The sequence below is a fragment of the Sorex araneus genome, chromosome 3 (assembly GCF_027595985.1).
Source record: "Sorex araneus isolate mSorAra2 chromosome 3, mSorAra2.pri, whole genome shotgun sequence".
Taxonomy (NCBI): Eukaryota; Metazoa; Chordata; class Mammalia; order Eulipotyphla; family Soricidae; genus Sorex; species Sorex araneus.
Genome location: NC_073304.1, coordinates 142,321,607 through 142,345,920, shown reverse-complemented (window position 1 = coordinate 142,345,920; position 24,314 = coordinate 142,321,607). Strand labels below are relative to the sequence as shown.

Below are 24,314 nucleotides of genomic sequence, written 5' to 3'. Positions count from 1 at the left end.
TTTTTGGGTCACACCTGGCGATGCTCAGGTGTAACTCCTGGCTCTGCACTCAGGAATTACTCCTGGCGGTGCTCAGAGGACCATATGGGATGCTGGGATTCGAACCCGGGTTGGCTATGTGCAAGGCAAACACCCTACCCGCTGTGTTATCACTCCCGCCCCTTGAAATAAAGATTTTAATGAGTGCTATAATCTTCATTGAAATTAAATTTCTTTGTGTCAAGAACACTAAGCAAACTTCCAGGGGACAGGATTTCTAGAAGTTGGTGGCTTTATCACTAATACTCTTCTGATGTTCTGCAGCTAAAAAAATGCTAACTGAGAAGGAGAGCTGCTGTGCCAGAGTTCTTTGCAAGGGCCAACTTTTTTGGTGAGATCATCATGATTTCACTTTCCCGGTTCAGTATTATACCATGATTGCTTTTTTCCATACTATTATGTCATGTCTCTATTATATCATATCAATATTTTATCATGAGAGTATTATATCATGACACTATTACATCATGTCTGCTATCGCATCTGCTGTTTCCTACTATTAGTAAGAAAATCAGTCCTTACCATCCACTCACCTTCTGGAAACAAAAAAATATTTTTATCTTGTAGATGCCAGGATAGTCTGAGGGCATAAGGGAAGAGTTAAAGAGAATCACTTCTTAAGGAAATTTTCAAAGAGAAGGATCATTCATAAGTATAAGTCAGTGGATAGTATCTAGTTAGTATCTGAAGAGATAATCTTTAAGAATTGCTAGTTCCAAGTATTCACCCAGGAGACAACTTATTTTATTTATTATCACCTCAAAATTTATTGGCTGACTCCAACAGCCATCATTTTATCTTTCCCAATCTTTCAATTTGGGAAAAGCTTAATTGAAATAGCTCATCTCTATTCTACATGGTTTATAGATTTGCCTGGGGTTGAATAATGCACTTGTGAAATGAGCTTACCCTCTGCCTGGTAAAGTTGGTGGTGTCTACTGACTAAAGTTCATCTGTTTCTGGTCTATTATCCAGAGACCCCTCTTTCTGCATGGCTTCTATACCTGACCAGATTAGACTTTCCACAAATTGGCTGTCTCAAAATGGTCAAACATCTCACATGGTGACTAATTTCTTTAAGAATGCAAAAAATGGTGCTCACTTCATTAGCACACATACTAAAAATTGGAATGATACAGAAAATATTAGCATGGCCCCTGTGCAAGCATGACATGAAATTCATGAAACATTCCATATTTTTCAGAGACTCAGAAGTCAATCTCTTGGAAGAGAGCACCACGAGCAACATGCCACAGAGATGGCGCTGGGCCCCAAAGTCACATCCAGTTAAATAAACAAACAAGCAAATAAATTAGCCTCAGCTGTATCACTATTGAAAATTTTAGAATTCCTGGAGCATGCAGCACGCGACATCTCACACTCTACTGATGGGCTTAATGGCTTCAGGGTAGAATACAGCGGTCTTCACACTTTCCTCCAAGGAAACTTTTTGGATCATTTTTAGTATATTATTCATAAGAAGCAATACAAAATAAACTATGCAGGTCCTGCTATGGGGCCATGCTTTAGGGGTTGGGGTGGGAAAAGTTGAAATATGGTGGTGGGAAAGTGTAATTGTGAACAAGTTTATAAAATATTTTTTTTTAAAAAATGCAAGTCTGATGTCTGACAAATGCAATTTCCAATCCTAACTTCACCATAAGTAACTGTGTGATTTTAGAAAGTTGCCTAAATAATTACTGTGAATCTCAAGCTTCTTACCTGCAAAATGGGAATAATAATAGATCCTATACTTTTGGATTTTTATAGGCTATAACTATAAATTATATAAAGCTCTAATCATATTTATAGACTATATATTAACAAATTCCATTTGAATCACAGATTTAAAATTTTTAATAGAAAAAGAATGCAAAAATCAACATTTCTGAGATTTTTTTTAAAAAAGCCTTAGAACTAAACTGATACCCCATTGTCTCTGCCTTCAGGGATCACTCCCAGTGGTACCCAGGGGACCATATATGGTGCCAAGGATTGAACCCAGTTAAGCCATATGCAAAGTAAATGCCCTGCCCACTGTACTATCTCTGTTTTTGCCCTATCTCCCAATTACTTTCTCTATATTCCTTTTTTTTTCCCAGTAAAGCCTACAGGAAAAAGTTTTTCTCTATGTTCTATTGGTTAAAGGGAGTCAAAAGAGCCAGGCAATATTCAAGGCAAAAATACAAGAGTAACTAGTGTAAGTGAATTTTGAGAATCACCATTGAAAGAACTAGTCTTTCCAACTTTTACTAAAAATTGAGCTTCTACAAACATTTCCAGCTAAAATTATGCAAGTTAGATGAATACTGGCCTATGAATTAGCCTGTTTTTAAAAATTAAAATAATTTTATTTGTCATTTTATGTAGATAGTGTGATTTACGGTATTATTAATTATACTTTCTATGCATGCATTGTTCCAACACCACATCCATCACTAGAGTGTCCACTTCCCTTCGACAATGTTCTAAGAGTCCTTCCCAGTCATCTTCCCTCCAAGGTAAATTCAGTTCTATAGACAAAATCTGTTAGCCTAAATTTACTACCTAATTATTCGCTTTAAATACTTGAAGAAAATCACTTCACCTTCTTTTAAGCTATCTTGTCTGGATAAACTTTAAAGTAGCTTCTGGCACTTGGTAAGTCTTCAGTTCTAGTGAGATTTTTTTGTTGATTTTCAACAGCCATCCCTGCTCTCCTCAACTAGTCTATTATGAGATTCAACTCCTAGGAAATAGTCAAGCTATTTATTTACTTTCTAATTCTAATTATTCCTTGTAATTTGTTTTTGTTTGGAGGGATGGCATGCCTCAAAGTGCTTGGGGCATATGCTTGGCTCCCGGCTCAGTTATTACTCCTTGAGGGGCTCAGGGACCATTTGCATTGCCCAGGATTGAACATGCAAAGCAAGCCTTTTACCCTCTATACTTTCTCTTTGGCCCATGATTTGTGTTTTGGACTTGATTCCTCTGAGCTAGAGAATTTTGAGTCAGACTTATGACTTCTCTGAATCTAAATGAAGTGGGAATAGAACTCCAGTTTCATAGCTGCATAGAGGAGTAAATGGGAGCAGCATGAAACCGCTATGCAAAATAGTTCTTGGGTACAATGGCGTTTTCCTGCCATTTCAGTGATACTAGATTCATCATGATAGTGTCAGGTTAGAGTTCCTCTGAGCACTGCCTAAGTGTTCTGGAGAACTTCCAGCACCACAGGAATTGAGAAACACCATATCCTTGGGTCCTCATATTGGACTATATTGGACTGCAGGCCCAGTTGGCCAAGAATTACTAGGAAAAACTCCTGGGCCTCCTCAGCATTACTTAGGAGAACACCCTGAATACAAACCTAGTTAAATTAAAATTATTTTATATTTATCTTGCAAAGTGTAGTCTTTGAGAAGTTTATACAACCAAATAGTGAGTTCCTTGGGAACAAAGATTTGGCCTTTATTGTTTTCTGTTAGTAACTGGAATAATTGCCTAGCCAACAGAAATCCAATAAATGTCAAATGATGAATGAATGAGAAAAGACTAGAATTGCAAAGATGTTCAAGGAAAGAGTTCTACTACTTTACTTTTATCATTTTAAGTTTGTGTTTGCTTATTTGGGGACCACACTTGGCAGTGCACAGGGCTTTTAGCTTTGTACTTAGGAGTCACTCCTGGCGGGGGCTGCGGGATCATATGTGGTAGCAGGGATTGAACTCAGGTCAGCATCATGCAAGACAAGCACCTGACCAACTTTATTATCTCTCCAAACCCTTATTTTTATTTTTTAAATGAAGGTATTCTCAACAGTGCCCTGCTCTCCCCACTCCCTAATACTGTAACACTGTCATCCTGTTGTTCATCGATTTACTCGAGCGGGCACCAGTAACATCTCTATTACACTCAGCCCTGAGATTTTAGCAGTCTCTCCTTACTCATCTTTCCCAATGATTGGAGGCTCTTTCAGGGTCAGGGGAATGAGACCTATAGTTACTATTTTTGGCATATTGAATATGCCACGGGTAGCTTGCCAGGCTTTCCTAGAGGTATGTATATATCTATTATTATATTTGGGGTATGAATACACAATGGGGAGCTTGTCAGACTTCCCAAGCAGGTAATAGACTCTTGGTAGCTTGTTAGGTTCTCCAAGAGGGAGAACTAGGCTATTGGATGTCTTCTGGGAGCTTGGTTTTATAGTCTCTGGATGTTGGTCATTGATGGGATTACACAGGCGCCCGGGGGGCAGTTTCTGGGTGTGACTGCCTAGCTACTGGAAAATGGGGGATCAGGCTGCCCAGTCAAGCAGCCCTGGAGATCTTGGCCCCGGGTCCCACACATGTGGGTTCCTCTGCGGCTCTTTCATGCGTGAAGCTCGTCCGAACATGTGGAGAGTGGCCTTGAGCATGGCTGTGACTGGATTCTGGAGGTTTTCAACTGTCAAGGCCCTGCTAGGAGTGGGGGGGGGGTCGGGGGGGGGAGGGAAACGCATCTCATCCCCTCCAAGGGTGAAGACAGCCAGGCGTGGGGGCAAGAGACTGTGTCGCTCTCTTCCAGGAGCTTGGTTTTATAGTCTCTGGATTTGGCCATTGATAGGATTACTCAGCGCTGGGGGCAGTTTCTGTGCATGACTGCCTGCCTAGCTACTGGAAAATGGGGATCTGGGTGGAAGAGACCCCTAATACACCAAAATAAAATAAAATGGGCATTTTTGATAGAGAAATGTTTCAAATGACATCTTTGGGACAAATTGTTCACATCAAACATTTTAGTCTCTGAGGTGGTACTCTTTTATTTTTCCTGCACTGTTGTTTTTATGATCACTACAACTTAATTTATTATGATCTGACTTATAATAATATTTATTATTACTTTAACTTTTGAAAACTCATGAACTATTCATGGGTTTGATTTATGGCAACCAGAGGAAGTAAACTGTATTCTGGAACAAACTGCTGTGTCTATGAGTCAATGCTAGCCACCTTCATCAAGTATCAAGTATCATTAAAGTACCAGATAGAAGTAGTTATCATGGGGGCATCAATGAAAATACTTCTCCTTGACACAAGCACACAGAACAGAAGTAGAGAGTAAAGAACTCTGGTAAATTGCTTCAACTTCTTCTAAAAATGTGAATCAGGTAAAAATAGCTGTGATTTCCCACATGTCCAAAAGATGAACAAATAATCTTGGCAAACAGAAATTGCCTCCTTTGTATTTTCTAAGACTAGGAAGTAATAGAAAATAAAAATAGTATTCACCAAATATTTTGTATCAGACAATATGCTAAACTTATATTTTTGTGTCAATGTGCTCAATTTTTATATTCATTTACTTCATATATTAAGTAGATCAACGCAAGTTGATTTCTATTTTACTAATGTGGAAAACTGAAACTTGGTGAGTGAAACCTCCCATTTACAGAGCTGAGGTCATAGAGCTAGTTCAGGAGGTAAAACACTTTCCCAGCACATTGCACCTTTAATCATTCCCAGAACACCAGCAGGACTGAATCCTCAGCACAGAGACAGAGTAACCCTGAGTATCCTCTGGTGTAACCCCAAATCCCCAAACAAAACCAACTATTACAAAGATAGTAATGGGATGTACTTGTATGCTCATTCCCTATGGCCTTCCACAGACTAAGGGCATTCATTGTCTCTTCCCATTTTGGCATCACCATATTTTACTGTCATTTAGTCCAGTTCTTTTTACAAGGCTACAAGAACATGCACATATTTTTGCAATCTCCACTATAGGCTGACTACACCACAAACATAAATTTGGGTTCTACCACATAAAACAAAGCTGTCCCTGGATATCTCCAGATAGCTTACTTCATTGTTTTATCTTGGGTGTGTTCTTTCCTTTCTCAGTGAAGGAGTTACTTCCTTAAGGTAGGCTAGACTGAGCCCTCCTAGTTCTTCTTTATATCTCCCACAATTCCCTGCATGTACCATCACTCTTAATGACCATGGTCTGGTTTTGTTGTCTGTCTCCTACATGATATTCTGAATGTTTTGTTGAGATAAAAGCTGTGTCTGTCTCCACATTAGACTGAATTCTCTGGGAGCGGAGGCCACTTTCTCAGGATCTTTGCAATTTAATTGCTGCACATTAAATTAGAACAGACTAGGAACTCAGTTACGTCCACTGACTAGATTGTCAACATTACCAAGAAGGACAAGAAAATATGATAGATACTATTGTAATTAATGAAGTGGTATATAAATTCAGAGAAAAAGAAGAGAACTAAGATTATGTAAAGGTGACACTATAAAGCAAAAGTTCATGCAGAAGTAAGATTTAATGAGATAGAGTTAGGGCTAGGAAAAGAGTACAGGGGTTAAAGCACTTGCTTTGTATGCAGCCAACCCTGGTTTGATCACCAGGGATCACCACATGGTCTCCCAATCACATAGCCATGATAGCTTCCAGTAATACCTGTTATGGGATAAAAAAACAAATTCACACATATGCATACTTTAATTAAACACACAAGATGTTAAGGGAATTACTGAGTAATGGTCTATGTGGTATTTGAATTATTCAATTTTGTATGAATGAAAACCACAATATGATTCAGTTCTTTCCAATGACTCACTATGATGATTTTCATAATTGCACAATCCACATTCTATACCTGATCTATATGTGACACTAAGGCAGCTTTCCATGTGAAAATTAAGTTGGAAAACCAATAAAATATAAATTATTCCTTAAAGGAATTTTGAAAGCAATAAACTATGTCTTTCAATTATCTTACTAAAGTATAATATATTAATTAAAAATGAGCTCTTTAGCTGACTCAGGTTAGATCCATGGCATTGTGTATGGTCCCCCAAACCCCGCCAGAAGTGATTCCTGAACAGAGCCAGGAATTACCCCTGAGCATCAGTGGGGATGGCCCCCAAACAAACAAAAATATAGCCCTTTAAGTAGATATTTGTAAAAAAGTTATTTTAAATGTTTTTGTAAAAATATTTTATTAGTAGCATGGTTTGCAACAGTATTAATATTTACCCTTTAGGCACACACTATTCCTATACTACACCCATTGCACCTAGGTCCCTTTTCTTCCAATACTTCTCAACATGACATGCGTTTGAAAAAACTCAGTTCTGTTGACACAGCCTTAAGTTCTGTTTTTGTTAGCTATTGTTTATTGCTTTATTACTCCATATTATACATATGAGTGAGTAATTGTGTATTTTTCTTCTTCTGATATATTTTGCTGAACATGACAGCCTTTAGTTCCTTCCAACTTGGGCTAAATGAAAGACTTCATCTTTTCTTGTGACTGAATGGTAGTTCATTGTGCATATATACCACAGTTCTTTTATCCACTAATTGGTTGTTTGACCCTTGGGCTTCTAGATCTTGGCCATTATAAATAGCTGCAATTAACATTTGTGTGCATTTATCTCTTCAAACTAGTGTCTATGCATCCTTGGAATAGATGCCAAGGAATGGAATCTCAAGGAATGGAATCTCTTAACATTTTAATTTAAATTTTAAATTTTTATTTAAATTTAAATTTTGTGAAGTCTCCAAACCATTTTCCATAGAAGCTGAATACAATTATATGTACACCAAGAACAAATGAGAATTTTTTTTCACCACATCCCTACCAGCACTATTTGCTTTTCAACTTTTGAAAAGGCCCTTCTCACCAGTATGAGGTAATGTTTCATTGCTGTTTTTATTTGCATTTCCTGATAATTAATGATGGTAAACTTTTTCATGTGACTGCTGGTTCTGTGTCTTTTTTGGATAACTGTCCTGCTTCTCTTCCCATTTTTTTGATTGAATTGTGTTTTGTTATTGTTTGCTTATTATTGTGAGTACTTTATATATCTTGGATGTTAGTTCTTTATTAGATGCATGTTATGTGAATATTTTCTCCTATTAAGTAGAGTGTTTTTTAATTTTAGCAATAGTGTTTTTTGGTTGTTGTTTTGGTTTGATCACACCTGGTGGTGCTCAGGGATTACTCCTGGCTTTACACTCAGGGATCACTCATCACTCTTTGTGATGTTCAGGGTACTAATGCAGTACCAGGATCATATTTGGGTTGGCCATGCAAGGCAAGACCCTACTCGCTGTACTATCTCCCTGGCCTTAGCCATAGTTTTTTGCACAGAGCAGATGCTTTTTAGCTTTATGTAGTTCCCATTTGTTTGTTTTTATTTTATCACTTGTGACATTGAAGACACCTCTGAAGTTAATATGGAGCTTTCTGCCTATGTTCTCAATGTTTTTTGTGGATTTAGGTTTAAGATCAAAGGCTTTAATCCATTTTAAATTCATTTTTGTATATGGTGTGAGATAGTGGCCCCTAATCTCATTCTGTTATATGAGGCTAATTCAACACCATTTGGTGAAGAGGCTTTCCTTCCTCCATATGAATGCTTTTCATATTCTAGTGTATATATTAATTGATGTCAAGTGTAAGTGGTAATGATTCTGTTCTTTCATACCCTGTAAAGTTTTATTCATCAGTTATTGCTATTTTAGCTATCTAGTTTTCAATATCCCTTCCTCCAACAAAGCACGCAATTACTTTTTATTAAGAGTTGTCGTATTCTGAATAGTCTTCATAGAAAACAGTGCTCATATCCTACTTACAAAGAGGATTATCACCATTAGAGTTTAGGTTGCAGGTCAGTAAAGGTGATAGAAACATTAAATGGGATATAACTTGGGCTATCAAAGAGCTCTTTTGAGATTTTTGAATTTGAGAATATATGGGATGGTAGGAGGTCCTTTCTGGTAATGGAAACTCTAGACATTGACTTTATGACCTGCCCAAATCTCTTACAGCAGCTTCCATATGCACTTTTCTATTTTCCAAGTGTGGTTTGCTAATTTCCACTGATTTTGATTGCCTAACATTCTTTGAATGCATTACTTTCATTTAAATAACTAGGTAATTTTTGTTGCTTTACAATTTAGAGGACTGGAGCAATAGCGCAGGGGTAGGGCGTTTGTCTTGCATGCAGCCAACCTGGGCTTGACTCCTCTGTCCCTCTTAGAGATCATGGCAATATACCGAGAGTATCCCACCTGCACGGCAGATCCTGCCAAGCTACCTGTGGCGTATTCGATATGCCAAAAACAGTAACAACAAGTCTCACAATGGAGATGTTACTGGTGCCTGCTCGAGCAAATTGATGAACAACGGGACGATAGTGTTACTGTGCTACAACTCAGAATCCTACCCAAAATATAAGGTAAACATAGGTTAGACTTAGGAAATATATAATGGGGGGGGGGCGGGCCAGAGAGTTAGTACAGTGCTTAGGATGTTTGCCGTGCACCCACTGGACCTGGGTTTGATCCCTGGCATCCCAAGCATCACCAAGAGTAATTCTTGAGTGCAGAGCCAGGAGTAACCCCTGAGCATCATTGGGTATGACCCACACCACCCCCAAATAAACATACTTATGGGCCCAAGAGATAGTTCAATGGGCTAAGCACATTCTTTACATGATGGAGGCCCCATTTCAATCCTGACCACTGTGTGATCCCCTGATCTGGGAAGGATTTCCCCTACCTCCCAGAACAGAGTCTAGAGTAGTATCCACGTACCACAAGGAATGAGTCGACTCTCCCCATGAAATATATTTAGATGTGAATTAGTAGCTTCATTTATATTACTGTATTATGCTTCCCAAGAATTATTGAGTTCTCCAGTAATTATTTTCAGATTCATTTTCTTAATTATGGAAAATTTTAAGTAAGTCAAGTAGTAATAAAAGTCTCAATTTTAAATAGTTTATATATATATCTTATAATCCATTAATTTAAATCTAATATCCAGATCTAAATTACAAGGCAAATCTAATATAGTATTAAATAGAGTGGTGACAAGTCCCCAGTACAGATGTAAAGTAATGAACACATTTTTGCAGGCTTTCAGTTTATGTAACTCCATCTCTAGCCTTTGTACAACGTTTTCTATTTAAGTTTATTGACTATTTAGATAGTTTCCACGATTCCTGATTTTTTGCAACATATCTTTCAAGGATATGTATTTTTACTTTAAAAGGTTCTCATGATACTTACTTAAGGGCATATATTTTTATAATGTTGGTGTGTATCCATAATTCAATACTGAAATGTTAATACTGTTTTGATGATAAAAGTGAAAATATATCAAAAGCAGATGATATAGTGGTTGAACTGCACAGTTGCAAAAACATTTGCTTGAATAAATTTAGAAAAAATGATTACGTTTCTTTCCCTCCAGGCATTATTCTGTTATCAGGCATCCATCAGACAGATCAAAATAACTTGTACATTTTCAAAAAAATTTTCAAGTCTGTCCTCAAATAAAATTCTCATATAAAATGATTTATAGTCAAGTTTCAAGTTAAGCATTAAATCTTCTTTGTTGACAGATATTTGGGGGTGGTTGTGAAATGAAGAGAAAAATAGTTTCCTTTTAGAAAAGAAACCAGCAGGGAGCATTTGGGGGAGAAAATGACACATATTTGAAGTCTATAAAGTAATACATCATATAGAAAGCAGAAACATTAGAAGTCTTGTTTTGAGCATTCCTTGGTATTTCACTCTAAGAAAGGCTTATCATCCTTCATTTCTTAAGAATTTTAAGTAGCTGTAGCCAGAGAGATATATAGGGATTAAGGTGTGTGCTTTGCCTATGACCAGCCCAGGTTGAAATCTCCTAAAACTACATATGGTCCCCTGAATCCTGCCTAGGAGTGATCCCTGAGTGAATAACCAGGACCAAATCTTGAGTATCATCAGGTATGTCCCAACCTCCCCTGCCCCCACCGATTAATGAATTTTAAGGAGGTATAAAATCCACACTGGATGACTGTGAAGTCAATGTTTTGGAGTGAAAGCTTGAAAAAGCATGAAATTCAAGAATAAGACTTAAATTAACTGTGCTTCATCTTAACAAAATAAGAGAAAAATAAAAGAATTCAAAAGTTCCTGTGATCAATACAAATAGACTCTTTATCAGGGGTTAGTTGTTTATGATAATAAAATTCCAGTGAAAATCTGCAGTGTCTGGCATGCTAAATTCTTTTTCTTCTGACTTATCTGGTAAGAAAATTGGCAGCAAAATATTGAATTTTTCCATATACTAAAATAAGTATTATTTTTATGACAATTAGGATTGATGGTTAGGTGCCTGGCATTTTAGTCTGTCTGAAAATAAGTCCCAATTTTTCATGGAGTGAAAAACTGATACAAGTTAGAAATGACAATAAAACACATGAATGTTTAGTTTATCCAGGAACAATACAACTGACAAGTCTAACTATTTGGAATAACTGAAGCTTTGAATTTAAAAGGCAAACACATTTCCTTTGGTGGCCATTATTGACTTGGGGTGCAAGAAATCATTAGAGTTAGATGGGAATGGTCTGCTCCAGGGATTGGGGCTTTGTTGCCAGTAACAACGTCAATTTAGAAGGAGATGGAAGGGGCTCAGAATTGGTATGGGAAGATGAATATGACATTTTTTTTGCAGTGGGAAAATTTGGAACATAAGTGGGAAACTGGAGGCAGGGCTTCTGAGTGATTCTGAGCAAAGATGAATAGGTCATAAGTCATAATAAAGTTATGACCAGAACTGAGCAGAAGAGCCAGACCAATTTGGTTGCTTGAGCAGGAATGGAAAAGGTCACAAAACAATTGGTAAAAGTCTATACGGAACTTAAACCCAACTGTATTAATGAATGATTGCACCCAGCATTGCATATGTTAGTAGCTATTGTGTATGTTAAATGAGAAAATTGCTCTCATTTCCAACCTGACCTGAGGACTGTGGTCTGGAATATATAGTGAGATATACTCAGAAAGAACCAAACTTTAAGTTTGATATATCTCTTACTGTGCTCATACAGAATAACATTGCTAGAAATATTTGAAGTAAATTTACTACAACCATCAAAGTGGATTACTAGCTGAAGAAGGAAGAAATCGACACACCCTTGTTTGGATCCCACCCCTAATTGGATCTCCTAGTAATATGGAGTAATCTCCTCAGGTGAGATTTTGTTAATCTCCTGGAGAAGCGTTTTACCCCTCTTTGTTGATTTGTTAATGTTCAACCCACCTTTTTGTTGCCACCCGATGTGATTGCTATAAAAACTAAGACTGTAAGAGAAGTAGAAGGAAGAGGTAAGACAGAAGCAAGGAGAAGAGGCAGAGGTAAAACAGAAGCAAGAAGAGACAGAAGTGGAGAGAAGAAACAGAGGCAAGACAAAAGACACAGGAGAAGACACGGAGAGAGAAGACACAGAAGCAAGAGAGAAGACACAGAAGCAGAGATAGAGAGAGGTCAGAAGAGACCAGAGAGACTACAGAGACAGAGACGGAGAGAGACAGACAGAAGAGAGCACAGTGGCACACACAGAAGCAGAGCACAAGGAGGAGCCGTCCCGATCCGATCCATACATAGCGGCTCGAGAGCACCAAACGAGAGGGGCGGGGGGGGGGGGGGCGGGGAAGAGAGAGAGAGTCAGAGACAGAGACAGAGACAGAGCCGCCCTGAGATCCCGAGAACAACACATCATCACATTATCGCACCCTTCACGCGCGCATGCCTTTGTATTTTTTACAGACCTGTGCTTGTACTTTTTAAAAAGTTACTTTCAGACAAAATTAATTTTTATTATTTTTTTATTTTTATTTATTATTTTTAAAATTTTTAAAATTTTATTGAATCACTGTGAGATAGTTACAAGCTTTCATGTTTGGGTTACAATCTCACAATGATCAAACACCCATCCCTCCACCAGTGCACATTCCCCACCACCAATATCCCGGGTATTCTCCCCCTTTCCCACTCTCTCCCTGCCTCCATGGCAGACAATATTCCCCATACTCTCTCTCTACTTTTGGGCATTATGGCTTGCAACATAGACACTGAGAGGTCATCATGTTTGGTCCATTATCTACTTTCAGCACGCATCTCCCATTCCAACTGGTTCCTCCAGCCATGATTTTATTAGTGATCCCTTCTATATTCCATCTGCCTTCTCCCCTCCACTCATTAAGCAGTCTTCCAGCTATGGGGCAATCCCCCTGGCCCTTGTATCTACTGTCCTTGGGTGTCAGCCTCATGTGATGTTATTTTATACTCCACAAATGAGTGAAGTCCCTCTATGTCTGTCCTTCTCTTTCTGACTCATTTCACTTAGCATAATACTCTCCATGTTTATCCATTTATAAGCAAATTTCATGACTTCATCTCTCCTAACAGCTGCATAGTATTCCATTGTGTAGATGTACCAAAGTTTCTTTAACCAGTCATCTATTTTAGGGCACTCAGGTTGTTTCCATATTTTGGCTATTGTGAACAGTGCTGCAATGAATATATAGGTACAGATGTCATTTCTACGGTGCTTTTTTACATCCTCAGGATATATCCCCAGAAGTTGTATTGTGGGGGTCATATGGAAGCTCAGTTTCTAGTTTTTGAAGGACTGTCCATATTGTTCCAGAAAGGCTGGACCAGTTGGCATTCCCACCAACAGTGAAGGAGTGTCCCTTTTCCCCCACATGCACGCCAGCACTGGTTGCTTTTGTTCTTCTGAATGTGTGCCAGTCTCTGGGGTGTGAGGTGATATCTCATTGTTGTTTTGAGTTGCATCTCCCTGATGACTAGTGATGTGGAGCATTGTTTCATGTGTCTTTTGGCCATTTGTATTTCTTTTTTGAAGAAACTTCTGTTCATTTCTTTTCCCCATTTTTTGATGAGGCTGGAGGGTTTTTTCTCATACAATTCAGACAAAATTTAGTATAACAAAAATTTAATTTCCTTGTATGTGACATTCATATTCTTTCTTTTCCACTAATAATCTTAATTTTTATATTAGTTTGTATATTTTTTTGTAGATTTTTGGGGTGGGGCCATACCTAGCAATGCTCAGGGATCACTCCTGACTGTGTGTTTGGGGCCATCCTTGGTGGTGCTTTACAACCAAATATGATACTGTGATTTGAACCAATTGCAAGCGTTTTAAATTTCATACTACCTCTCTAGTCCCTTTGTATATATTTTTTACCCTTATGAAAATAACATTCTTTTTAATTTTTACATGTTCCTCTTTGTAGAGAAACAGAAGACTATTTTTAACTCAATTAAAATAATAATTTTCTCTCTATAGTTACGTCACCAATTTACAATATGGTTGTTTCTGTATATCTAATTATTTAAAAATTTTATTCTTTGTATTATATATACATATATGTTACTTTTATTTGTAATATATGTTGTAATATTATATATATCATATATATTGTAGTGTTGTGTGTATATATGTATATATACACATATGTATACATACACAAAAACATATGTATATATACATATACACATATGTACATCACTTATATCACTTGTAGTCCCATTGATCTTCGATTTGCTCGAGCGGGCGCCAGTAACGTCTCCATTTGTCCCTGTTGCGTGCTAGTGCAGCCCAATGATATCTGCTTGCTCCAGGAACATGAAGAGCCTCAAATCATTCATTCAGGTATCTTACGAAGAAATCTGACCATCTAGTTGGTGGGCGGCCACGAGGTCTTCTGACATCCCATGGAATTCAGTCGGTAACAGCTCTAGTTCAGTGGTCGTCTCTGAATCGCATTACATGACCGGCCCATCTGATTTTTGATGCCTTGGCAAACGAGACAGCATCCCTGAGTTTTGACTGTTGACGGAGGTCAGAACTCCGGATTCCTTCTCTCACTTGAGTGAGACATGAAATTCCTAGCTTAGCTCTTTTGATTCCTCTTTGGGATACCCTAATAGCATTCTCATCCTGCTTGCGTAGGGTCCAGGTCTCTGAGGCATATGTTAGTGCAGGAAGAATGGTGGTATCGAAAAGATGTGCCTGGAGTCCGAGTTTCTATGTTCTCTTAACCACTTCTTCGATGCTCTTGAAGGCATTCCATGCTGCTCTCTTCCTCCTGCGCAGTTCTGGCACCAAGTTGTTCCTCATGTTGATTTCTTGACCCAGGTACGCATAGCTGCTGCATTCAGAGATGTTCGTTCCATTGAGAGCAAATGGAGCTCCAGGGACCAGTTCGTTTTTCATGAACATCGTCTTGTTGAGATTCAGCTGCAATCTGACCTTTCTACACATGTGGTCGAAGTCGGCCAGCATTTGTGCCGCTTGGCTAATGTTCGGTGTTATGAGAATATGTCATCAGCGAAGCGGAGGTGGTGTAATTGCCGACTGTCTATCTTCACTCCCATTCCTTCCCATTCCAGTCGTCACATGATGTTCTCGAGTGCTGAATCCCCTTCAGGACCTGGCTTGCTCACATGGTTGTCCTTCATCTAGTGTTCTGCCTATTCTATTCAGGATGACACGAGTGAACAACTTGTAGACGACAGACAGCAGGCAGATTGGGCCATAGTTGCCAATGTCATGGATGTCTCCCTTCTTGTACAACAGAACGGTCCTACTGGTTTTCCACTGAGACAGAACCTTGCATTCAGATAGGTCGCATGTCGCATGTGAAGAGTTGAGCCAGTGTATTGATGAGTACTGGTGGCAGATTCTTCAGGTGTTCGAGTCTGACCTTGTCCGGACTAGGTGCTGTATGTGTCTTTACCAGTGAAATGGCGTGTTGGATTTCAGAAGGGAGAACGTTGGGAACGACATATCCATCCTGTGGAAGTTGGTATGTAGGCAGGTGGACATGGCTGTCAAAGAGATCCGATATATATATATATATATATATATATACATACACATATATACATACATATATGTGTGCATGTATATTATCTATCTACCTATCTATCTGTCGGTCACTGTCACTGTCATCTCGTTGTTCATCGATTTACTTGAGCGGGCATCAGTAATGTCTCTAGTACACTCAACCCTGAGATTTTGGCAGCCTTTCCTTACTCGTCTTTCCCAACGATTGGAGGCTCTTTTAGAGTTAGGGCATGAGACCCATAGTTACTGATTTTGGCATATCAAATACGCCATGGGTATCTTGCCAGGCTCTGCCATGCGGGCAGGTTAGTCTCGGTAGCTTGCCAGGCTTTCTGAGAGGCATGTATATATCTTTTACTGTATTTGGGATATGAATACGCCATGGGGAGCTTGTCAGGCTCTCCCATGCAGACAATAGACTCTCGGTAGCTTGTTAGGTTCTCCAAGAGGGAGAACTAGGCTATTAGATGTTGTGCGGCTGAGATGTGACAAAACCACGCTTCCAGGAGCTTTGTTTTTTAGTCTCTCGATGTTGGCCATTGATGGGATTACACAAGCGCTGGGGGCAGTTTCTGGGTGTGACTACTGGAAAATGGGGGATCTGGGTGGAAGAGAACCAGTCCCTATCTGAACAGTCTGGGAGTTCTCGGCCCTAGGAGATCTGTCTACCTATATTAAACCTGGCAATGCTCAGGGCTTATTCCTGGCTCTATACTCAGTCATAATCACTCATGGCTGGGTTCAGGGGACTGTATAAGGAACCAGGAATTATATATGGGTTAGCTACATGTAGGGTAAATGCCCTATCTGCTATACTGTCTATCTCTCTGACCCCATACTATAATTTTTGAATATGTCAAAACTTCCTACAAATTTATATACTCAGAAAGGACTCTGCATTCTCTTTTTCTTTTGACTTATCTCTCATCTCACATATGTAGGTATCAGTGTTATTTTTAGTTGTTGCTATCCTCATTTTAATTTTTAATGTTAATTTTTAGTATTTCCCATGTATTTTTCTTTCAAAAATGAATATATATTTTTGTTTTGATCACTGCTTACATATAAATATATCTGGGATATTAAGTTGAATGAGAAGATAGGAAGATTTCTCATTTTCTTATTTATTTCTTTCTTACCTTTTTGTGTGTCGGATTGAATCAGGGCCTCACCTATGCAAGGAATGAGCTTTACCACTGAGCCATATTTCTCAGCTCTGTTTCTTCTGGTTGCATAGTCCTATATTATGTGTACGTTTGGAACTCAGTCAGCCACTTTTGGATGTATGCATGCACTATATTAATGAAATTCTGTTAGACAATTAGTAATTCTCAGTATTTGTATTAATTATGTTCTAGGTCTTGCATAATAAATTACCAAATATAGGTGGCTTAACACAACAAACATTTATTTTCCCACAGTTCTAAAGTTCAGAAGGGGGCTGGAGCAATAGCACAGTGGGTAGGGCGTTTGCTTTGCACGAGGCCGACCTGGGTTCGATTTCCAGCATCCCATATGGTCCCCTGAGCACCGCCAGAAGTGATTCCTGAGTGCAGAGCCAGGAGTAACCCCTGTGCATTGCCAGGTGTGACCAAAAAAAAAAAAGTAAAGTTCAGAAGTCTAAATCGAGGTGTTGTTATGGTTGGACTCACTCCAAAAAGCCTCAAGGAAGAATCTTTCTGTCTCTTTAGAGTTTGGTAGCCAAAGGAGTACTGAATGTTAGTTACCTAACTTCAATCTCCACCTCTATCTTTCCATGGCCTTCTCTGTGTCTTCTCTTCTCTTTCACATGAGGACACTTGTTAGATTTGGATTCCTCCAGATGATCCAGAGCAATTTCACCTTGAGATTCTTTTTTTTGGGGGGGAGGGTCACATCTGGCGATGTATAGGGGTTAATCCTTGCTCTGCACTCAGGACTTACTCCCATGCTCAGGATACTGGGATACTGGGAATCAAACCTGGGTCCGTTGCATGCAAGGCAAATGCCCTGTGCTATCACTCCACTACCCAAGATTCTTACTTAAAAGAACTTTCATGATTAAAAAAATGCCACAATCTTATGTGTCAGAGATCAGGACTTGGACATATCTTTTTTAGCACAAGAATAGCACTGTTCAACTTGCTACATTGGTTTACAAGTGCAGCTAAAGGAATAAATCATCTTAAGTATTAATTCTTATAAACAGGGATTCTGGATTAATGGATTAATAGTATGTGATTTTTCCAAATTCTTCTCTATAGAAGTTTAATTTTATACTTTACATTGCAAGTTTCATTTAATTATCTTTTGGAGTGGAGTATTATGCCCAGTAGAGCTCCCAGAATAGTGCTGGCTTGGGGGGGGAGGGAGAGGAGAGCAACATGTGGTTCCAGGGATCAACCTCTGGGTTCCTGAATGCAAAGTATGCACGCTAGCCCTTTGGACCATCTCCCTAGCCTGTATTTCATTATATTTAACTATTGATGAAAGTGGGACTTTCATTCAATAGTACTTAGATGTCTCCAAAGTATTTGGCACTGAACTTTCAAGAATAAAGAATGACAAGGCCGGCCAGAGCAATAGCATTGCCGGTAGGGCGGTTGCCTTGCACGTGGCAGACCTGGGCTTGATCCCTGGCATCCCATATGGTCCCAAGAGCACCGCCGGGAGTAATTCCTGAGTGAAGTGCCAAGAGAAACCCCTGAGCATCACCAGTGTGACCCAAAAATTTAAAAAAAATGAAGAATGACAAGGCAGATATCTAAAGGTCACTGGTCCAGAAGGACTTTAGAGGACAGTCTTCTATAAATAAATGTTTTTATTTCAAGTTAAGTGTTCCATTGCATTTTATTGCTGAGTAATATTCTCTATTTGAATATATCCTTATTTTGTCAAGAGATTTTGACAGCTCTAGAGACACTCAAAAATGATGTTTTTGTATGACCGATTTCAGCTTCTTTGTTCTCTTATCAAACTTCTACTGTTTCTAGAGGCTAAATGGTTCAGTAACTAGGACACAAACCTACGGAAATCTTTAGCTCTTTCCCCAAATTACAGTTCAGCTGAATAAGAAAAGTTACGTTTTCCAATTTGATGGAAACCACATGATTTTTACAGTCAACTTAAGTAATTTCTAAAATGTCAACTTTTGAGTATTGAAGTATTTCATCATCATCATCATCATCCCATTGATCATCTATTTTCTGGAGCGGTCTCAGTAACGTCTCCATCTGCCCTAGCTCTGAGATTTTAGAAGCCTCTCTTTACTGGTATTTAGATGCTAGTAAACAAATCTATAGCTCTCCTGAAGGAAGTCGCCACATCATTTTCTATCTTAAAGTCTTTTTTTTTTTAACCTGTTCAAACAATGTTTATTACTGATCTATCCCTCCATAGAAGATCCCTCACATTGAGAAGTGAGGCATAACAGGGGGACTGAAATCTTTGGTCCTCCTTATTTAGGGACTTAAGTGGGGGGTGGGCAGCATCACCCAGTCAGAACTGGTGTGGCCAGCTGAACACTGCAGAAAGGGCACCTAGATACACCCAGGAAGGTGGCCACACCCCGCAGGGTGATTGGCAAGCTGGGAGACAAATGCTCCAGAAAAGGCACTGTAACCTCATGGGGGTTGGGAGTTTTGTAGGGACAGGGAGAAGTTATTTCAACAGAGGTGTCATTTGCAGGGTCCAGAGAAAAAGGAAGAGAGTTCACCTACACCTGTCCATCAGCAGGGTCAGTAGGGGCTGCAGTGTGTCTTTGCTGCCACAAGGTGAAGGTGACATAAGCATCAAAGCCAAAGAGGAAAGACCCAATACCCCTGCAACGATTTTGGAATTGTTTCCTTTCTCAACAAGGACAACTATAGAGGTGATCAGGTAGAGGATGGCCGCTATGAGGGTTCGGAGGAAATCACTGTAAGGCCAGTTGATGAACTGTATCTTGGTGTGCAGATCACACATGTAGATGACAAAGAAGATAGCAGCAAGGATCATCTCAACCACAGACAGGGAGAAGTATCCCGGTGTGGAGGCGCTGAAGCAAATCAGAATCACCAGGCACAAAATAATCTCAGCAAAGAGGAGAATTCCCTTTCGGGTGCGCCAAAAGCTGGTGCAGGCAGCCCAGCAGCCGGCGGCTGAGAAGCGCTCAGAATCTGCCATGGCGTGCGCGGGAGTCCCTAGGGGTGCGGAGGAGCTGCTGGCCTGCTAGTGGGTTCGAGGACGCTGCACAGCCAGCCCTGTTGCCCGCCGTCTGGCCGGGAAGGTCTATCTCAAAGTCTTGCTGCAGGTTACAGGCCTTAAAAATTAGAGTGGTTTGAGGGATCATTAGGATGCTCCTAACTGCTGCTGGCCCGTAGTGCTTTTGCACAGCAGGTAGGAGATGCGGGGGCGGGGGGGAGCCGTCTGGGGTCACCTTCAGACCCCGCCCCCGGTGAGGCTGGGTCCAGGGCACCGCTGGGCTTCCAACCGCGCCTAGGAACAAACGCTCTTCCCGCTGCCGGGGTGGGGCTCACGGCCCCCCCGGTGGGAAGCCCACTCGGAAGGCTAGACTTGGCCTAGCCGCGGGCTGAGCGGCAGGAAACTCAGTTTCGTGCTTCTCGTGTTGCAGCGGGCCACCAGAGAGAGACTGGCCCAACGGGAGCCGCCGGGGCTCCGAGTCCGGGCCAGCGCGTGCCGCCGCCCCCAGCCCACCAGAACGTCGGTGCGCGGCCCCAGTGGCGCGCCGCCGCGGGAACTGCAGCTCCTAGGGCGCTCGCGGCCCGCGCGCCCGGGGAACCGGGGCGGGCTCGCCGCAAGCCGCGGCTCCGTCTCCCGCCCGGCCCGCACGTCCGGCCCGCACGTCCGGCCCGCCGCGGTGCACGCCGGGAGTCGCTGTGCGGCCTGCGCGTGGGGCGCGCGTCTTTGTGGCGCCCGGACCGCGCGCTGGGCGCGCCCCCGCGGGAGGCCGGTGCGCGCGCGCCCCTCCGCCGGGCGCGCCCGCCGCCGCCGCGCCCCGCCCCGCGCGCGCCCGCCCCGCCCCCCGCGCGCCCGCCCCGCCCCGCGCGCGCCCGCCCCTCCTTCTAGGGCCCGCGGCCGAGGCGGCGCCGGGTGCGGGTCGGCGAGGGTCCCGCACTCGCGCCGGCTCCCCGCTGCGGTGCGTGCAGCCGGCCGGCGGCCCGGCTTCCGCGGCGGCATGTTCTCCCGGAAGAGCCACGGCGACGTGAGGAAGTCCACGCAGAAGGTGCTGGACCCCAAGAAGGACGTGCTGACGCGCCTGAAGCACCTGCGGGCGCTGCTGGGTGAGCGCGCGGGGCCGGCGGGGCGGGGGCGTCGGGCCCGGCGGGGCCGCATTGTCCGGGCCTCGGCGCGGCGTCCCCCCGGCTGTCACTCCGCGCGCGGCCCCGGGGCAGCGCTGGGGCCGGACCGCGCGGAGCCCCCAGTCCCGGCACGGGTTTGGCGGGCGTCCGCGCCCCGCGCCGCCCCGCGCCCTGCAGCTCCCCGCACTTTTGCGTTTTCATTTAGTTATTTATTTTACTTTTGGGTCGAAGTTCCCGGAGGGCCGGAGACGCTGGTAGGCTCGGGGCCGGTGGAGAGGAACTGGCACCCCCTATCCCGTGCCTCGCGCTCTCAGTTTTGCCTGGGTCCGCTTCCTTCGGGTCCGGCCGTGTCCGCGCCGGGCCGGGGCTCCTCGAAGCTCCGTGGACGCCGGGCGTTTTGTCCCGGGTTCCAGGAGCGCCGGAGGGCAGTGGGGGTCGTCGGCCTGCGCGCGTGTCGCGGGGAGCATGTCTCTGCCGGCGTGGTCCCGGGGGAGCTCAGTGCCCAGGGGCGCTTGCAGATGACCCTCGCGGGAGTCCACGGGGCTTCCTGTCACCTGCTGGGTGCAGCCTGTAGTTGGTTTGCCAGGCTGTATTTTGCTTTCCCTTTTCTTTCTTTCTCTCCACCTTTGCCTTAACTTATGTTTAGGATCAAAACACCGTTGGCTGTTTTATAGACAGACCTGCCTTTGTGCATTTGGGGGTTGAGAAAGGATCGCGTTTCTCTCAGAGGTCTTTCTCTTTCCTTTTGTTGCTTGGGGTTGGGAGACTTGGAGGTCACTGCTAGGGGCACTGGGGTTCCTTTCATTGGTATGGTCAGGGTTACTTCCTGGGTGCTTAGGGGGCCATGTGCGGCCGGGGACCCAGCTTGAGCGTCCCCAGATGCAAGACTAGAGGTGTTCTAGTCTTTTGAGCTCTCCCCCTCTCCATCCCTTCCCCCTTTTTCTTGAAAGGATCAAAAATCTTCTGATTTAGGTTACCTAGTCTTTGTGTGTCTGTCACCTGAAGAAATACATAACAGTTCATTTTGTTTGTGAGACTTTTATATTAAGTTCTTTCTTCATGAGATTAAAAGTTGCTAATTATTGCTATTTATACTCTGTGAAGTTATCTCTCAGGAAAACAACTGACAACAACACTCTTGGTTTTGTCACATGGGTTATTTATAATCTCAGATTCCTTGAGATTACACTGCCTTCAGTTTGGAATGAAATGTAAATTAGTTACTGTTTAGCAGGATTACTTTCCAGGGCTTTTGAAAGTGAAATGTGGAGTTCTTGGTAACCCAAACTTTCTACTTCCTGTAGTAAAATCCTATTAATACACAGGTGGCATTGTGTGGATTTCTTAGTAGTGACTGATTAACACCTACTGCAGGAACATTTTTGATAAAGAAGAATTGAGCAGTTTTTAAAAGTATTTGATACTTGGGACCTTTTTCTGTGGCCGAGAATTTGAGCTTTTGTTCTGTTCAAGGCTGCAGGCTTAAGTTGGCTACAATTTGTAAAGTTAGAATCAATTAAACCTAGATCAGTTTTTCTTAGAGATATAACTGTATTGTTTTTATTTTAAGCAAGTAACTAGTTGTCAAGACTGTAATTATGGTTTCACTTTAATGTGTATATGTTATTTTGAGGAACTTTCTCTTATCATTTTATTGAGCTTATTATAACCTCAGTTTTTGTTCACCTCAGTTTCTTTTTAATTTCCTTGGGTTTTACCTTCATTTTTGTTGATGAATTTGTTGAATGCCTCAGTTTACTTTATCACTATAACTTCCTATCCTTAGGGAATCTACTCTCATAAATGTTTTTTGAGGAGTAGTTCTAATCATTTGCTAATATAACCTTTCACTTCAGCTATGGGTTAAAGACTAACAAAAAATAGAACTTTAATGCAATAGGCCTACCCCATCATTTCATTTGTTTGCTACTTAAAAAATAAAGTTGGCTTAGGAAAATAAGTTCTCTTGAATTGAAAGATAGGAATTAGCCAAGACCAACAAAACAATTTGGAGGACATGAAGAGGTTATTATTGTATTTTTGTAGATATATTCATAGATTTTAATTTTCACATATTTTTATATTCAAATGATAAAAATATGGTTTGGGTTTTTTCTTTTTCTTTGCACCTGGTGATGATTTGATTCCACTGATCTGGATTTGCTGTCTTGTATCTTTACTCTGGACTAGTTAACTTTGTCTCTGAACCTTTTGAAGCCACCTTTGTAAAAGAGGGTATGGTAATGTTTACTTTGTAAAGGCTATTGTGATTAGGATGTATAACCTGCTTTAGTTTAGAATAAATATTTAACAGTTTCCTCTCCCATCGTTAGTAGGACAGAATATTTATTCTGATACCTAGTGTCTTCCTTTTTTATTTTGATGAGTGTGATGTGATGAAGTTGCTTTCTTTTTTTAAGAAGTAGTATTTAAGGCAGCTAGCTGAGAAGCACAATTGGCAGTGAAAAAAAAAAAAACCCAAGTATTTCTTAGCATTGAATGTGGTAATTGCAACTGGAACTTCCTTAGCTAACTTGATGTATGTACTGTAGACAGGTCTATATTACTTTAGTCTGTGGTGGGGAGCTGATGCACAGGCATGCTGTCCAGTGACCTCTAGTAGCATTTGTTAGTTTCCCGCACCGCCAATTCTTTTAGTATGGGAATAATCACTGGAAAAGTAAATGGCTAAACAAAATAAAATAGAAACAAATAATATATTGTGTATTGCTATAAGGTCTAACGCATATTCCTTGTCTATAAATTCCAAATTGGGTATAGAAATGACATTGGTTTAACAAGAAAAATAGCTATATAGTAATAGTAAACATTTAGAGTATATTATAATTATATCATGGCTAATATGGAAGTCTATTATAGGGGTTAAAGGGTCAAAAAGTCATTAAAAATTACAGAAAGATAGGAGCATCTGCACTCTTTGCCCCGAGGATAGGGAGGTGAAGGAAAGAAGTTGTGTGTGGGAGAGATGGGAAGGAATAGGGGGCCAGCAGTGGGATGCAGGTGTCTTGGTGGTGTTAGGGAATGATGAGCTAAATATCCAAACCACAGTCAACAGTACTGACAGCCAGATGTAAGAAAGGTGCCTGCCAGGGTGGCATGCTCACCAGGGGGTGTGGAGACGGACCCTGGGAAAGTTGGTAGAAGGAATTTGTCACTGGTGGCAGAATCCATGCTGGAATGTTGTATGTCCAAACCCAACTATGAATAATTTTTAACATCATAAATTATGGTAAAAAGGAAAGAAATAGGAGCATCTGAAGGAAGTTTTATT

The 24,314-nt window shown here is 41.3% G+C and overlaps 1 protein-coding gene, 1 non-coding gene and 1 pseudogene across 4 annotated transcripts in view; 2 read left to right on the top strand and 1 right to left on the bottom strand.

Moving 5' to 3' along the window:
* The first annotated feature begins 1,133 nt into the window (after positions 1-1,133).
* On the top strand, positions 1,134-1,240 carry LOC129403858 (U6 spliceosomal RNA). Its single transcript, XR_008629517.1, has one exon. It is a non-coding gene; the product is annotated as a U6 spliceosomal RNA (small nuclear RNA).
* Positions 1,241-19,437: 18,197 nt separating this feature from the next.
* LOC101544273 (proteolipid protein 2-like) lies at positions 19,438-19,886 on the bottom strand (annotated as a pseudogene).
* A 918-nt stretch (positions 19,887-20,804) lies between these two features.
* RALGAPA2 (Ral GTPase activating protein catalytic subunit alpha 2) overlaps positions 20,805-24,314 on the top strand; it is a 352,948-nt gene continuing 349,438 nt past the window's right edge. For all 3 annotated transcript variants that reach the window (XM_055131128.1, XM_055131127.1, XM_055131129.1), the window contains exon 1: positions 20,805-21,004. In XM_055131128.1, the coding sequence (XP_054987103.1) occupies positions 20,899-21,004 (106 nt within the window). In that variant the 5' untranslated portion in view covers positions 20,805-20,898. The remainder of the gene's footprint in view (positions 21,005-24,314) is intronic.